We start from the raw sequence: 17479 nt of genomic DNA, 5'->3' as shown, positions 1-17479 counted from the left end.
TCTGTTGTCTTTTGCTTTATACTTTGATCAGAAGTTCCTGAGCACAGGTATACTTGTTTTGTGTCTGTACAGTGCCCTAGTGTAGAAGCGTGCTGGTCTATGACAACGGGTCCTGGGAACTGTGATGCTACTACTAAACATGAAGAATTGGAGTAGTCTTGTAGTAGGTGATGAGTAGATTATATTCAATTATAAATTTGGATTCATAACTGAACCATGCTGAGTTTGAGAACCAAGTCCTACCACCAATTCATTAACCCAGCTTGGGTTGTAAGCATTAGAGAGAAGCAGAGTCTGCCCCAGAACTAGGAAAACACTGTGCGATGCTCAAGGGCAAACTCTTGGGGCCAATAGTGCTGTTGCTGCCTTCCAGAGGCAACTGTTTCCAAACTTTTTGGTTGCAGAGTGGGTTACTAGTGGGTGTACATGAGATATAAAATTACCAGTGGTGAACTGCTAATGGTGCTCCTACCCCACAAAAATGTCTGAGACATAGAAACATCTCTCTCAACTTTGGACAAGAAATCAAAAGATCAAAACCAAAACTGTAAAAAATTCTGTTCAGGTTAATTAGAATCTATTGATAATTTTGAAAAATGGTGCATCAATTTTGAGCTTTGTCTGGTATTTACTATAATCAGATGGAATAGTTTGACTGGGAAAATTGGAAATGTCAAGATTAAACCTTTCAACAATTTCCAAGCTTTTTTCAAAATTGGAGTTGAAAAGTTTGGTAAAGTGAATCTTTCCCTGTCAATTTATCAGCATTTTCTGGAAAAAGTTTTGTTGAAAAATTCCCAGCCAACTCTAAAGAGTCCAGAAACCAAAAAGATCCCAGAGAGCTTGTTAACTTCTAATTAATTTCTTCATAACTATGAATTAGATATGCCCCCCACCTTCCCAAAAGTACATTGGTACAAAAATGGGGTATTGTTTAAAACCAGAATTCTCCAAAGACCTTAACTGGGAGGAAATTTGAAATAAAATGGATATTCTTTACCTCACTTGGAACTAAATCTAAGCATTTCTCAGCCTCTTGCTAGAATGAATCTCTATAATTTAATCAGATCTATTACAGTCACTGTGCATATGCAAATGAGGTGGGTTTTTTTTTCTTTTTGCAGGATACCAAGGTGACAACAGAACTGCTTCCAGGTCTGCGTGGAAATGAATCTGGTTAGATTCTGTGCGCAGGTAAAGCCATGCTGAGAACCAACACAACTTTAACTACGGTGACAACTGGGACTGCCCCCATTACAGGAATGCTAGTATGTGACTGAAAAAGCCTCAGGTCTGGGCAACTGGAAGGTATGGATGTAATTGTATTTATGCAAATCAAATGTAGTTTCCTTTCCTCTCCTCCTCACCCCCCGTAAACTTTCTATATTTTATTAGAAGGAAATGGGAGGAAAAAAAAATCTATTAAGTCAGGACGGGAGTGCTGGGCACAAAGGATGGTTATGAATATGTCCGATGGACTGTAACGACAGCAGAGCGTGCATGCTGCTATGACAGATTGCTTCTGCTGCTTGGGGACGGTAATGAAATGGGTCTTTCCTGGGCCTGAATCTGATTTGCATGTTATTGTGTGTTCACTACTGCAGAGTTAGGCTGCCTTTGAATCAGAAGTGAACAGGAGTCATTTCATATGAAGGATTGAGCAAATCCATTTGGATAAAATTAAAACCTGCTTAGTTTCCACCCCCCCAGAAATGAGCCCTTGTAAGGTACAATATAATGAGTGGGGTTTATGTGCACATATATAAAGTCCACTATTTTATATACACAATATATAAAATTGCATAATCATTACTGATTATTATTAATAACAACTGTATCATCTTGTTCTGTTCATGTGTGTGTGTACACACACACACACACACACACACACACACAAAACAAGACAAGAGGTCTCTCTTTCATCTTGGTGTGTGTGTGGCAGGGTGGGAGGTGTGTTTAAAAATTATACGCACATGCATAATACATTTCCAGTTTCATTCAAAATAAAATAGATTAGAATATGGCAAGTTAAGGGTTGAAATGGTTTTAAGATATTTAGGCTACGTACAAACAGTTAAAAAGCCTGAGGCTGAATCGATTCAATCTTTGCAGGTTAGTCTAAGCTGTATAGATTGAACCAATAACCAAATGAACAGACATTGATGTTTGAGTCTGGAAATGCAGCTATATGCCTGTAGTAACCCAGGCCAGAAGCTGGGGGGCGCTAGAGCATGCCTCCCTGTTTGGCTGGAGCAGACAGCTTGGACCAAGACTAACCCACGCATGGGAGGGGGAGAGGTGTTGCAGGGGAGGTGCAAAACATCCTGGGATGCTGAGGACTGTGAGTTAACAAATCCGGAGAGGATCTGGGGCAGAAGTTCAATAAACCAATTTAACCTAAATCAGTTAAATCTGATACTACATCCACCCAGATTTCTCTTAAACCAATCTTGGCCATTTTGAAAGCAGATTATGTGCACTGAACTTCTGTTGTGTTATAGATTTGAACAATTTCCCCATCACTTATACCAGCTTGTATGCAATTTCTGTCCCCAGGAGTCACTGGGGCCTGCTCCAAACACTTGCCACTTGTGTAAACATAGATGCGTAGAATTACTATAACGTGGACCTCAGTCCCCTTACACTGATGCCAGAATACATAAGTAGGAATAACACCAGTGGAGTCAATACAGTTACACTTCAGAGTGAGAGCACTTTAAAAGAAGAGGATGACTTGGCCCTATATCTGGTTTCAGTATTTCTAGGTTGCATTATTGTTAAGTGTCATTCACCCTCTGCTCCAGTTTCATTTGCAACAGAATTCAATGTTTTAGCTGCTCCATAACTGCCAGCAAGGATACAGCTCCAGTCCCAGCTGTCTGTTCTGGCTGCATCACAGTACAGATGTCTTCCTGAGACAAGCTGACATGGAAATGATTCCCCAAACTGCTCATGGCAAACTCTCAAAAGTAGCCCTCCAGCAATCAGCAGAGTCTAAAGGAAAATCTAGACAGAGCTATAAAGAATTCCATTAACCCCTGTTGACATGGTGACAGGGATTTGTTGTGAAGCCAAACAGATGTACGATATCCCTTCCTGCTGCAGCTATTTAAAAACTATTTTTTAAATGAAAGAAATTAAGAAAAAAAAATTAAAAGCAGAAAGAAACACCGAATACCTCACTGGGATCTGATAAATCTCTCTCTCTCTCTCTCTCTCTCTCTCTCTCTCACACACACACACACACACACACACACTGGTTCCAGCTGCCAACAGGAATAAACTATGCAAATTCTGTTTAGGCTTGTATGGGAAAACTAATTAACCACACAAGGAACAGTTAATATTTATGCCACTCCACCTCTCTCTTCCTGCCCTCTCTGGAATATATTTTTACTGGGGCATCTCATTACCATATATTTAAAGGAACAGTACCAAAATTGCGTGGACATAAACAGCGACTGGGGTTTGTTTGTTTTTTGCTGGATGAGAACAAGATTTCTCCCAGTACATCTCAGCCATCCAGTACAGCAACAGGTAGTTTAAAAGTTGATGCAGAAAACAGTAATAATAAAACATTTGCAAAACCTTTATGCAGTGCTTGTCTATGCAGCATTAAGTCACATAAAATTAAATACCCTCACCTCTAGGGCAGGCCTCCGAGGAAAAGAGCATCATAGGATATCCTGCCTTCAAGGGAAATGGACATCAAAGCAAAATTTTAAAGGGTGTGGCCAGCTTCACAGCTGAGGTAAATCGGCACAGTTCTCAAGGTCCTTACCTTAAGACAAAGCTCTGACAGTCATTTCATTCCTTTACCAAATGACTTGTGACTCTGTTCGTTTTGCCTGATGCGATACATGGCTTATTACATGCACTAAGCAAGATGTACACACACACACACTTTTCCATGAATGAGAGCCCCAGACCCCAATGTACCAAAGGACGTACTCCGCGTCCAGCACAGGGCTGGAGAACAGGGAAACCAAGAAGAAGTTAATGTTATATTTTCTTAAAGTGAGAGTCACCCTGTTGCAGAGAGGTCATGCAAGCTCATCACTGAAAATCTGAACGAATCCTTTACCCAAGAATGTAGTTCACCCTTTCTTTCTTTCTCTCTCTCTCTCTCTTTCTTTCTTTCTTTCTTTCTCTCTTTCTCTCTCAAAAGCATTAATTTTACTGTTGGTTAATTGTCTACTAGCTACTGTTTTAACTTTTATATAGCAAACACTGAAGCACTATAGTTCTCTTATCTTCCAGTCTTCTAACGTCATCCAAACTTAACCCGCTTTTGTTCAATGTCTTCATCAACAACCTGAAAGAAGGCATGGAGCACACCCTCATCAAGTTTGCAGATGACACCAAGCTGCAGGGGAGTAGTAGATACACTGGAGGGTAGTGCTAGGATTCAGAGTGACCTAGAGAAATCGGAGGATTTGGCCAAAAGGGAATCTCATGAGGTTCAACAAGGACAAGTGCAAAGTCCTGCACTTAAGACAGAACAATGCCATGCACCGGGACAGGCCGGGGGCTGACTGGCTGGGCAGCAGCCCTGCAGAAAAGGACCTGGGGGTTACAGTGGACAAATAAGATGGATATGAGCCAGCAGCGTGCAGTTGTTGCCAAGAAGACTAACAGCATCCTGGGCTGCATTGGTAGGTGTGTTGCCAGCAGATCAAGGGAAGTGATTCTTTCCCTCTATTCAGCACTGGTGAGGCCACATCTGGAGTACTGTGTTTAGTTTTGGTCCCCCCAGTACAGAAAGGATGTGCATAAGTTGGAGAGAGTTCAGTGGAGGGTGACAAAATTGGGGACAGGGATGGGGGACATGACTTATGAGGAAAGACTGAGGGAACTGGGCGTATTTAGTTTAGAGAAGAGGAGACTGAAAGGAGACTTAATAGCAGCCTTCAACTACTGAAGGGGGGGGGGGAAAGAGGATGGAGCTGGACTGTTCAGTGGTGGCAGATGACAGAACAAAGAGCAATGGGCTCAAGTTGCAGCAAGGAAAGTTGAGGTTAGATATTAGGAAGAATTTTCTCACTAGGAGGGTAGTAAAACACTGGAACAGGTTACCCAGAGAGGTGGTGGAAGCTCCATCCTTGGCGGTTTTCAAAACCTGACTAGACAAAGCTTTGGCTGGGATGATCTTGTTGGGGCTGGTCCTGCTCTGAGCAGGTGGTTGGACTAGAGACCTCCTGAGGTCCCTCCCAACCCTCACTTTCTGTGATAATCAGCCTCTTAACTGGAGGAGATTTTAGTTGGCTTTTTAAATTATTTTTTTCCTGTCTGTTTCCTTCTAGCTGGCTCAGTTCAGATCAGATGCAGATCTGATATGCTGCAATAAGTGGGATCACATTCTCTGAAAGCTATTTTAAAAAGCTAATGCATTCTCCTGTGGATGAATACAGGAGTCAGACAGATATCCAGCAGGCAGTCTAAAAAGTGTCAAGCCCAGCTGGAGTTCAGACACCCCTCTGCCATTTTGTTGCACCACAGTTCTGGAGGGTATTACTTAGAATGAGAGTTGACTGACTGAGAAAACCAGAAAATGAATCGATCTGTTCACTGAATTCTCTGTTAATCGTCTCAGTGCATGGTAGCTGCAGCAAGACCTCTAGACTCTTGCCTGGCATGGTTACATAGACCCTATTCTGTAAGGGACTTAATCAGATGCTTAACTTTAATTAAAAAATCCTGAAGTGCTTTGCTGAATTGGGGTCTTACCAGAAAGCAGTGATACAGAAGCTGGTATTCAATGTGTACTGTAAGCTCACAGTCTGGTTCAAGCACGAAGAAGCAGCAGGAGGATAACAATATGATAAAATGGATTACTGAGTCATCAGCACATGGTTTAACCAAGGGAGCTGAATTTAAAGAACTGAAATGTGAATCTCAGGATTTGAAAGCACATTTTAATTGTCCGCGGAATACCCTATGAATGAAGTCATCTAAATAGCGCTGCTTACTAGACTTCCTTATCTAATATTCACTCTTATTAATTCCACCAGACAAACACAGAAGAAGGTATCTATTAACAGCCAGACAAAGTAAAAACAGAACAAATAATATAAAGCATGCATGTAAGACTTAGTTTTCTGTGCCAGGCAGTGATAAAAGAATCATTTTACAGAACGCAATATTCATCAATACTAAGTCAGCAGCAGACAACAGGGGTAAGTAGAACAAATGAATTTACTGCAACAGAACATACAGTATTACCAATCCAAAGTGCTCAAAATCATTTGCTGGGTCCCCCAACTACCTTGAGATTTGCTTAAAAAAGCGAGACTTAAAAAAAAAAAATTACATACATACATACATACATACACACACCTTTGATCCTTTTTGCCTTCCATTTTTGTCAGCCTCCAGAATGTGCGTATGCCACACCTTCAAGTTTTGCTCAGGAACTACTAGGCCTACAAATGTTTCTTTTAAATGGAAGCTGAGATTCTCACACATCAGGACTCCAGGAATGGAGGTTTTATGAAATACACACCTGATAGCAATCATGAGATTTGGCAACATTTAACAATATGATCTAACCAAGATCCTGTAGAGAGAAAAAAAAAAAATATGCATCAGGATCTAAATTTCAAGCATGGATCCAAGTCTGTGCTTGCTATCCCTTTTTTAAAGCACATAAAAATAATAAATCAAGGTCAGAATCATGATCTACAATGTTTTTGGCACATTCAAAAATCCATATTTCTAATATAATAGCAGCTCACTTTTTATTCCTGTCCTTGTGCCTATTGATATCCTTTATGCTGAAAAACTACATAGAAATGAGTTCAATTTCCTTTACTTTTGATATCTCCCCATCTGTCTGCCATTATTCTTTTAATCTCTACTGGATACTTGGATTAATTGTCCTGCTCAACCCTAAAATTCATCTGTATGTTATCCTGTTTTAGAAAGACACTTCATTTAGTTAGTAGATTGATTACTGAACTGAATATATGATGCTAGTGAATTTTTCAGCGGCAGGAATGCCCGATGTCATAGCAGATTGAGATAATCCAGACTCTATTAGATTGAATGGTGCCTCGCTCTGTGTGCTAATTATTCAGTAGCCTGGATCCCCTACCACACATATTGTATATGCTGCTTGATTACTTGGAGAGAGCATCTTTTCTGTTGGAGGGCTCTGGCACAACTCTTCCTCATCATCTGAGGACAGCTATATCATTAATCATTCCCGTGTCACAGACCAGCCAGTTTTGCAGTCGGACTTGCCAGCAATGTAGATTTTACTTTATAACACGGAGTTAAGCCCTTCTGTTCTGGACAGATGCAGTGGGGGTTTCATGTAAGGAGTGTCCCGTGTTACCCATTCACTTTCACTGGCCAATTCATACATCACTTCTCCATTTATGGTGGCTGCCACTATGTGACCATGTTGGTAACGTCTCAGCTAAACATATGGACATGATGACCAGATGGGATATTTACTATTGCTAGATTTAAAAAATAAGTAAATAGATACAAGAGTTGCCCTTCCTACAGCACACATCTACTGATGTTGGCTTCTAAATAATTCCTTTTATGCTACTATCTCCTGCTCAATTCCAGTGGTAATTTAGACCCTGCTCCAGAGAACTACCACATCCCAGGGATAATAAACAGACTGAAAACTCCGTCCTTTTGTGATATTTGGAATTTTTGGTAGTTTTCTACGCTGCTAAGCTCACTGTAATACCTGAGCAGTTCCAAAAACTAGCAGTGCAGAACACTGTCAAATGCAGTCTGGTAACTAATCCACCATATGATTCAGATGAGTACAAACAGCATGCTGACACAAACCTCTACAGCTGGGTTTGCAAAGGAAAATTCCCCCTTTTAGAGACATGAACTGAATGATTTGGGTAATCGGTCACATCAGGGAATAACAGGGTGACTTGGAGAGCCAGGTCATTCTTGTGGGGCTGAAGAACAAAAGCATCTCAGATTGATCTGCTACACAAAGAGGCTCCAAGGATCCAGAAAGCCAGAGGAGCATTGTCCTGTTGTGTATGGATAAGTTAACCATGGAGGCTCCCAGCCCATTAGGCCACCCGCACAGGATTCACATAGACATTGAGAATAGATACCACCTTATCCCTTGGGTTGGGGGAAATGGGGAGTCCAGCCAGAATATCAAGGAGGATGCAAACATAAGACACTCAAACTGGGGGGTGGGGAAGAAAAATCAAGTTTTTTTAGTAGGACATTTACACTTCCAATTCAGGAAAGCAACTCTGGCTCAGCAAAGGCCTTACATAACTTGCCTAGGTCCCATTGAAGTCAATGAGCCTTTAGATCAAGCATGCATGTTTCCTGATTTAGGGCCTTAGTCCTACTTCAGTTCTTACTTCTTACCCATTTTAACATCAGCTCAAGAACAGGTCCAGATTCATCTGTCTTCTATCACTGTTAACGTTGCCTTTGACAGTCTTATCAGCAATGTTCTGGGATTACCATCCCAATGCATTAATGTGATTACCTTGTATTCTGGGAATATTTCACTGTGGCCTGGTCTACATTAGGAAGTTTTACCAGTAACATGTTCGCTTCTACCATGTACCCTTCATCCATAACTGAGTCCTGCTGTGCTGACAAGGCCCTGAATTTACACTAGTGAAATTAAACCAGTGCCATAAGTCCTCTCTCCATAGTTCTGCTGACTGAGTGCTTTTGGATACAGAAGTACCCACCCCGACAAAAAAAAAAAATCAGTCCTCCAGTGGGAAGACTACAATGCAACAGTCCCTGCAGTGATTTTCTGCTTAAAGTTTTGAAGCCTGTCCAGACATCTCACTGTGCAGAAGCTTGTGTCCCCATATAAAAAACCCACCACCAAGATACCTACAAGCACAACTGAAGGTCAACCCCATACTGCTACTTAGTCCAGAAAAAGAGGTCCTGGATTTCCTTGGCTGATGCTGAGCAGGAGGAAGAGATATCATGGCAGTCTTCCCACAGGATAGTGATGATATATGATGGTATTGCACAGAGGATGCAGATGCTGGGTACAGCAGGGGTAAAGGCCAGTACCAGGTTTAGCAGAACACTAAGAAGGGCAACACAGTCTGATGCTACGCGATGCAAGACTTAGTACCTCTCTGAACAGACCTCCTACCATATCCACCTGCTAGCAACCACAAATACCTAATGACTTCTAGAAGAGGGTACCCTGGTACTTCACACAGCAAGGACGAGCTTCCTGAGGAGCTGACATGGATGATGCCAGTCAGCCAAGAGTCAGGCAAATTCCAGACCAGCCAAACCCAGGGAGCAAACTAATCATGGAGGAAAGAGAAGGGGGCCCAGGTTGTTATTTACTGCACTATAAGTGAATGCCTTAAAAAAAAACAAACAAAAAACCCCACAATTTCTGAAACTTCACTGTTCTCCTTCTCCCATTCCCGCTAATAAAATAGCAGACATCACACACAGGATGGGAACAAAGGTATTGTATTTTAAAGTGGCCAATTTCTTTTAAGAGCACAGATTGGCAGTACTAGGTAATAGCAACAGGGGAAAAAAGCATAAAGAACAGCCAGAAAGCATTCCCAAATGCATGCTTTTGCTTGCTAACAGAGTATACATTTTTTTCAGATGTTTACCTGAAACAAATGAAATCTAGTATGCTGCAAATAGAAGAGCCCTACTTGTGCTGATTTCAAGCTGCATGTGAATCAGTCCAGAAGGTTTGCAGAAAAAGCATTGTAATTTAGTTGGACACAGGTTTTGAAGTCCAAACCATATTACCTGCATGCAGAGCCTCAAATCAGGAGAGAGGCAGGACTGGAGAGTAGTTAGTTCAAGGCAGCAGGTTTAGCTCCTATTACCATCAGACAATTCCCACGTGGGTGGGCATGGGTTAAGTATGTCCCACAAAGATGTTGTGGCCCAACAGGACAATTCCACCTGCTTTTTCAAGTAAATGGCCTCTGATCACTGCTGGTTTCTCCCACCCAAGTCGGATGCTTCCCACATCACTCTGAAGTGGGGCTCATCAGCTGAACAACCATGAGGTTTCTCTCCAACAGCTGCTTTCACTAAGTCTCTAGCATCCCTCATTAGAGATATTACACCAAGATCACCATTGTTTTTAATTAGCAGAGTGGGCTTTTTATCATATTCATAAAATTAACTTGGCCCCTTTTCTTCATGGCTAGAGGATTTAAAATGTGTACACCCACCACACTCACCAGCTATGCACCACGAGGCATTCAGAAAGGAGCAGTTAATGGTGGTAAGCAGTGGTTCTCCATCTAGGTACACATTCAGAAAATAATAGTGATGATGGGCTTGGTCATGTTTTCATGCAGCTTTTTATAGAAATATATATATTTTTTTAACATATTACTACCATTTACCTTCATAGTCTAGCAACCCCTAAAAATTCAAAAGTGATTCTCTGTTTAGTTATTAGTGACCTCATCTGGGGTACTTTGGAAGACCATCTCTTCATTAACTCCTGAGGAACTCATCATGATAAGGAGAATGAAAAGGATACAGCCTTTTTTCTGAATTGGTCCATGAGGAGAAGTCTGCATGACCCAAGAACAGTGTGGGTTTATGCTGGGTAAAAGAGGCCCAGACATCCTACAACCCTTCAAACAATTTTCCAGTGGATTCTGGAATACAGCAATCAAAGGGCCACATCCCAGCAGCCACATCACTGCACAGATAACATGGTACCTTCCTGAGGCTGTTCAATCTCCACCTCTCCAGGCACCCACATCCCCAACAGCAGTATTCTCACTCGACCCAAGTGAAGAACTGCTCTGAACACACCTGCATAAACTTGTGTTGAAGTTCAGACTGGCCAGCAACATCATCTTTCTTTCCCTTTTTAGTGCTGAACTGCTTAGTACCAAGTTGTTCTTTGATCTAGTCCTGGTTTCCTTCCTCCAAAGGAAAGAGGTACCAGTACTGGAATATCCATACCATGCTACAAAGCTTCAGGAGATTTGTATAGCATCATACAACGTTCTGGTTCTTTTACAGTAAGAAGCCTTTGCTGTCTTCACTTCCCAGCCTGACTGGGGTGGAGGTCAAGAAAAGTTCCCCCCCTCCCGCCCCCCTTATTCTGGGGCAATGACTCATTATGGAAGTCAGGTCAGTTCCCTTCCTAGTATTAATTACATTATGGCCTAGCACACTTATAAGTTACTCAACTGGACAGCAAAGATCTCTGCTTGAGTCTGGTTTATTCCTGGAATCAGATGACACGGTAAGATGAGAGCCTCAGGGCACAGTGCTGCCCCCCTTGTTCAAACAAAATAAAACCCTATATTATTACATACACTATCTTCTGCATCTCTGTAAAGCGATAACCCTTCAGCAGTGACACTGCTCCTATTAGTGCCAGTAGCACTTATGATCACTACAACTGAACAAAACTATAGGCAAAATATTTTTAAAACACATTTTTCATTTTGCTTTGTTCATTTGACAGCACTTCAGATATTGCTGATCTTTTACTGGGTCTTTAACCAATCAAGAAAGACTACCATTATTTTTTAAATAATAAAATGTAGGGACATTTGGAATTCTTTTTTTTTTTTTTTTTTTTTAAACAAAACTAGGGACTAGGTTTCAGGTGGATTCTCTCTCTTAATACCATCTTCCCTTTAAAAATGGGAAAACAGCTGTATCTGTTACCTAGAGAGAGGCTTATAAATACTAATGGACTAAATTAAAGAGAAGGTCTAGACAGGGTTCTGTTTCCAGTCCTGCTAGCTGTCTGCCCACAACATTTCCAGCAGTTTTACCCCACAAGAGCAAAATTCTCTTCAGTGGAAGACATCCCTCCCCCCATATCAGCAATACACATCAACTTTCTTAATGTTTGACAGCATTATTGTTTTGCAGGTGCATGATCATGGTAGCAGTCAACATACACCCAGAGGGGGAGAGGTATGAAAAATGGAAGGACCAACACCAGAGCCTGCATATGTTGATGTGGACAAAGGACTGACACTAGCATGTTTTGTCTTCCTCTGCCTCTTCCTGATTGTGATGATTATCCGCTGTGCAAAAGTCATTATGGACCCTTACAGTGCCATCCCGACCTCCACATGGGAGGAGCAGCACCTGGATGACTGAAAGGGACACTGCTGGAAGCTTTCACAACACAGCACAACCGTGGAGGCCTTCTTGTTCCATGATGGACACGTACTAAACAGCCGTTCCAAGATACACAGGGTGATGCAAATACCTCTGACAGCACGCTGGTTACCACATCTCACACATATCAGCTGGGGATGTGTGTGCTGCTGCTTGACAGTACAGCTGCTTCCTGCATAGAGACCTCCATGCTTTAAAATGGGAAAGATGCCGATTGTAACTCGAGTAACACAAAGCCCTTTGAGGCAACGAGGCTCCCTTGATGCCTTTTCTAATAAAATTCTCAGCTTGGCACATTTTTTTCCTTGAACGATATTATTTGTATTGTTCCCCATGAATCTGTATAACCCCAAACCTGAAAAAGCCACTAGGGCTTTTGATCTTTCTTTGACAATGGGTTGCTTTAAACATCTTCATCAGTTGTTATTACTGTGCAATTCTTAAGGTTCTGAAAATACAAGCCCTTACAGTGGCTCAAAGTCAATGTCTCCCATGGGTTTTTGGCCCTGGCATGCCAGTGAGTGCAAGCAAGCCCTAAGAAGGACATATACAGCAGAGCAGAGATCTGGGGATCAGTTTTAGCTAAGCTGGTTCTGTTCTCACCGCAGTATTCTAGTTATAGTTCCAGGAATCACAATTAAAGAATATTAGAGTACAGCACACTTGTCTTGATCTTCAAATGATCCATTATACCATTATTCCCATATTTTATTTGCAAATGTTAAGTGCTGGCCTTGTGGTGATCCATCTGGATTGCACAAGGATAAAGAAGGAAAGGCAATACACAAGAGGCATCCCAGGTTTGTCATTCAGAACTAGGCAAGAGGAAATTTTATTTGCTTACTGTTTAGTAAGGAAGAATTTTATCATAGCAGTTGCAACAACTCACAAGATGCATTCTACCTCAGAGAAATTAAGCACTTTGAAGAAAAAAAAAATCATAAGTTTATGATGCAATTATTTGCACATTTTCCCTTCCCATACAAAAAAATCCTGGTGAGTGTCTTTCTGCCTAAAACATGGGCTAGCCAATCAGGAAACAGAAAACATACCACATGACAACTCAAATGGTATAAATATACACTGATGGTGAACAAGTTAAACTAAAATTTATTTGCCCAAACTATGATGAGGAGCATTCCCACTTGTCAAAATCCAGAACCAACTTGTGGCTAAACAGCCAACGGAAACAAGGGTAACTTTGCACAAAGTATTTCCCATGAATAATTCATCTAGTACAGGCTCACATGCTCAATGCCACAGTACTTTGCTGCATACAAGCAGATGCTTAAACGATTTGCTGAATTGGGGTTGCAGCACTCAGGCTGTCCCAGGACTAAGATTTGAGATAAAGAAAAAGGGGTCAAGAATACAAGGGAAATAGATTAGCAGTGTTTATTTGCAAGGATAATGGCAAACACTTTCTTTGCTGTATTCATTTGGCTGTATAGGCTACCTTACAACTGCTTCTTGGGGACACTTCAAGTGGGATGCTGGCTCAAGAGCTCTATTTTGTAATAATAATGCACTTATTCTCCAGCTGTAACCTACCTGATTCATACTTCTGTCAGAAAAAGGAGAATTCCTCATACTTGTTAAGATTTCCATAAGAATCTGCATGTTCATCTCCGATGTTTCCACCTGACGTTCATGTCAACTTAAGTCTATTGCATTTTTATAGAGTATACAAATGTACTCTAATTTACCCACCCCCCCACCAGAATTGCACAAGCCAGCATGTCTTTACTGATGGAGCTCCAAGGCAATGCTAAGTTCTGTGCTGAAAGCAAAGCATCCCACCTGCAGTCTCAGCTGGAGCTTGGCAGTTCTCCCCCAGGGTGTGCTATTCCCCAGTGCACACTTCATTCTGATCCTGCAGCCCCCCGGTCAGGTGAACTTTCCTCAAAGTCGATGGAAGTTCATTAGTCAGGGCTGCAGCACCAGGCACAAATAGTCATTTAATTTGCATGTAACAAGTGCCTCTGCTACATTATTTCTTCAGTTGAAATGGTTATTCCTACTATTGCACTCAAAAACTAATGCAAACTGTCAAGAATGTATCTCAATAGTACAATAAACAGCTTTAACACCAGACTTTTCTTGTTGTCAAATCAAAATAAAGCAGTTCTAGTTTTCCTCTGATCTCCACACTTCAACTGCCTGGCTTCTACTCTCTGAAGTTTCAGTTATGTTATCAAGGGCTAGGTGGCAACTCTAATGGCTACTAGGGCTGCGCGAGGCTTTGGACAGAGCCTCGGATCCGGAGAAGCTTTGGTCGCTTCGGGGTCCGAAGCGGCACATCCGGGTCGAAGCGCTGGCCTTGTTAGGCTTCCCGAAGCGCTTCAGACCTTCCGAAGTGGTTTGGAGCTGCCTTGGAGATCCAGCCATAGGGTATAATGGGGAAACAATAAAATATCGATAAACTTCGTTGTTTTTTGTCCAATTTGGATGAAGTTTTCGGGGGTGGTAGATTCTGCAGAGAGGATGAAACCAAGTTTCAAGAAGTTCGGTGCAGGGGTTTGGGGGAAACTGCCCCTCAAGCTGCAGACAAGCAAAACTCGTGCCATGGGTGCTTGTGGGACTGACTGTCTCTGTCTTGGGGGTGTGCAAGACACTGCTGCAGGCCTGGCTGCTGAGCTACTGTGTTACCAGTTACCAATCAATCACGATTCACTCAGGGACCAGCTCAATACACAGGACCTAGCTACTACGTAATGACTTAACGAGCATCAATTAGCACCTACAAAAACCAGGCTAAGGAGAGGAAAGACTCAATACAGACAATCAACTGCCCCAAGACAGCCAGTCTTGGCGCGAGTTTTGCCTGTCAGCAGCTGGGGGTGTAGGGCCCCAGACCCCCCTGCACCGATCTCCTCCACAGCTGGCAAGTGTCGTGGCCTCAGCAGGGGCCACCATCCCTGCAGCTGTCACCCCGCTGCGCCTGAACACGCGCAGTGTCACCCATGGCATGAATTTTGCTTGTCCGCAGCTTGAGGTGCAGTTCCCCCCAAACCCCTGGACCGATCTCCTTGAAACTTGGCAGGCTTTGTGGCCTCAGCAAGAGCTACCACCCCTGCAGTTTTGACCCCCCTGTGGTGCGACACAGCTGTGACATGAGTTTGGCTTTCAAGAATTTGGGGTACAGTTCCCCCCCAAGCCCCTGCACCGAAACTTTAAACTTGGCAGGTTTCATGCTCTCAGCAGAGGCTACCATCCCTGCAAGTTTCATCCAAATCAGACAAAAAACCAACCGAGTTATAGATATTTCATTGATTCCCCATTATATTCTATGGCCGGATCTCCGAGGAGGCTCCAAAGTTCGGGCCGGACTAAGGCAGAAACCCAGTCCGGAGCTCCAGATTGGATCACGTCCATCTGATGCGGCCGGATCTGAAGCCAGATTGGATCGCTGCCGACTCGCACAGGCCTAATGGCTACCCCAACTTCAGGGTGATGTACGTTTGCGTAGTCCCAGGAAGAGACTGAAATCGGTCGATTCCCTGCTTGTGTCTTCCTTGGCCTGAAAAAAAGTGGAAGTGATTTCACCCATGGTCTTAAAGAAGTTTCTCTCCCCCTCAGCTACTATGAAAGTAGAAAGAAGGGAAGAGTTAGAACAGCTGGAGTCATAATTTGAGCAGGGCCCAGTAAGGAAATCAAAGGGAACAACACTTCCCCCTAACCCCCCGTGCATCTGAATAAAGGTGTGTGGCAATCAGCTTCAAAGCAACTGTCACCACAGTAGAGATATGGGAGCAATTCAAGGAGCACGGGTATTCTGGAGGCCCGATTCTCAAAGCCAGAGTGAATTCAGGTAGGGTCCTTGTTGCATCTTCAAAGTACCACAGTTTTGCATTCAGAGATCATTTCTCTGCCTTTAGCCAATATGTACTAATAAATGGCCAGTGGGCACAGGTGTATTTTTAACAACATAATTGTCACAGCCAGCTTTGGCATCCTGGCTCTTAATTCTTTTATTCCTGCAACTTTCAAAATGTTGTTTAGGGGATGGGTGTCAACAAGCATTCCAGGTACAAAAAAAAAAATATCACTATTTTAACATATCAACTAAAGGAATTTCACAGTGCCAAGAGATTTATAGTTTCACTTAGCAAAGTCAGTGCATTTCTCATAAAAATCTATAATTTGATTGCTTTAGCTGTGTTTTACACAGAAAAGACTTCTGGTGTCGGACTTTGCAAATTCCTGAAGCAAGACTTTCTCTGCTCTCTTAGTAATTGTGCAATAAGCTTATGACATCTAGTAAACAGCTACAAGTCTTCGCCTCCCCAACAATCCCACTGAGACTGCCTGCATTTTTTTTTAAGTACAGTTAATGCCTGTGTAACAGAAGGTGGCCCCAGGTGTGGCCGTGACACCTGTGGGTGGCCATTCAGCCCCTGCCTCACCCTGTCCTTTGAGCATCCTCCCCTTCTACCCCGGGCCTTGGTGTAAATACATACTTGCAAGAGGGAGGCTGCCCCAGGGATCCCCAAGTGAAATCTCATCTGCTCAGGAGCTACGGTTGCTCACTGCTTTAAGGGCAATTTTGTGGCCTCCTCATCTCCCCTTTTAGCCACTCCCAGGCCTCAGAAATGTTACCTGTCCAATCAGTTTCCGTTGTTGGGATCTCAGCCCATTTGTCCTCCATCCCATCAGTCTTGCTGGGCTGCTTAGCTCAGATCCACTGCGCTAGACTCCAGCCCTGTCTCCATGCCTCTGGGCTGCTGGGCCCCTGGTCCCACCTCTGCCTTTCCCTGAACTGCTGGGCCCTAGGCCCTGGCCTCTGCCTTTCTGTTCTCAGGGCCCCTCAGTCCTGGCTACACCCTTCTTGGTGTTGGACCCCTGGCCCCATCTCTGTCCTTCTAGTGCACAGGGATCCACCCTCCTTGGGTGCTAGGCCCTCCAGCCCCATCTGGCTTCCACCTGCACCAGGCTCCAGCTGCCCTTTCAGACTGCCTTTAGCCTGTTCCTCCATCCTGAGCCTACAGAGTCCTGAACCAAAGCCCCTAGCAAGGCTTGAAACGCTAGCATGTTGCTGGCACCTCACCATAGCCTCCTCACACTCCCATTTCAGCTACACCCAAACCACTGGCTAAAACAGTAACCAGGGAAGAAGCCCTCTGGCTAACACAAATTAACCCCCTCTGGGTCCAGATGTAAACAATGACTCCTGCCTGTGTAGCAAGGCTTCCCCTTACCTGGGTAATAGTCCCCTGTAGGGCAGCAGCCCTATATTTGCCTTCCTCAAGGAAACTCTGGTGCCAACTAGGTGCTCCCCTACATTTCCCCCTGCTCTTGGCTCTACAGTCTCCCAGGCCAGACTGACTGTGCAGGTACAGGCCCTGAGTTTATATAT

At 43.2% G+C, this 17479-nt stretch overlaps 1 protein-coding gene across 1 annotated transcript; it reads left to right on the top strand.

The window, feature by feature from the left end:
• The first annotated feature begins 1126 nt into the window (after positions 1-1126).
• CTXND1 (cortexin domain containing 1) lies at positions 1127-12290 on the top strand. The gene is made up of 2 exons (XM_059714604.1): positions 1127-1308; positions 11869-12290. Exon 2 carries the CDS (start codon positions 11923-11925, stop codon positions 12100-12102), a length of 180 nt encoding a protein of 59 aa, XP_059570587.1. The 5' UTR covers positions 1127-1308; positions 11869-11922; the 3' UTR covers positions 12103-12290.
• The last annotated feature ends 5189 nt before the right edge of the window (positions 12291-17479 follow it).

The sequence above is a fragment of the Alligator mississippiensis genome, chromosome 11 (assembly GCF_030867095.1).
Source record: "Alligator mississippiensis isolate rAllMis1 chromosome 11, rAllMis1, whole genome shotgun sequence".
Lineage (NCBI taxonomy): Eukaryota > Metazoa > Chordata > Crocodylia > Alligatoridae > Alligator > Alligator mississippiensis.
Note: the sequence above shows the minus strand (reverse complement) of the source record. Positions and strands in the feature narration are given on the sequence as shown.

Bases quoted from the DNA above. Each gene is read 5' to 3' on its own strand.
- CTXND1 (XM_059714604.1), top strand. From the start codon at position 11,923: ATGGAAGGACCAACACCAGAGCCTGCATATGTTGATGTGGACAAAGGA.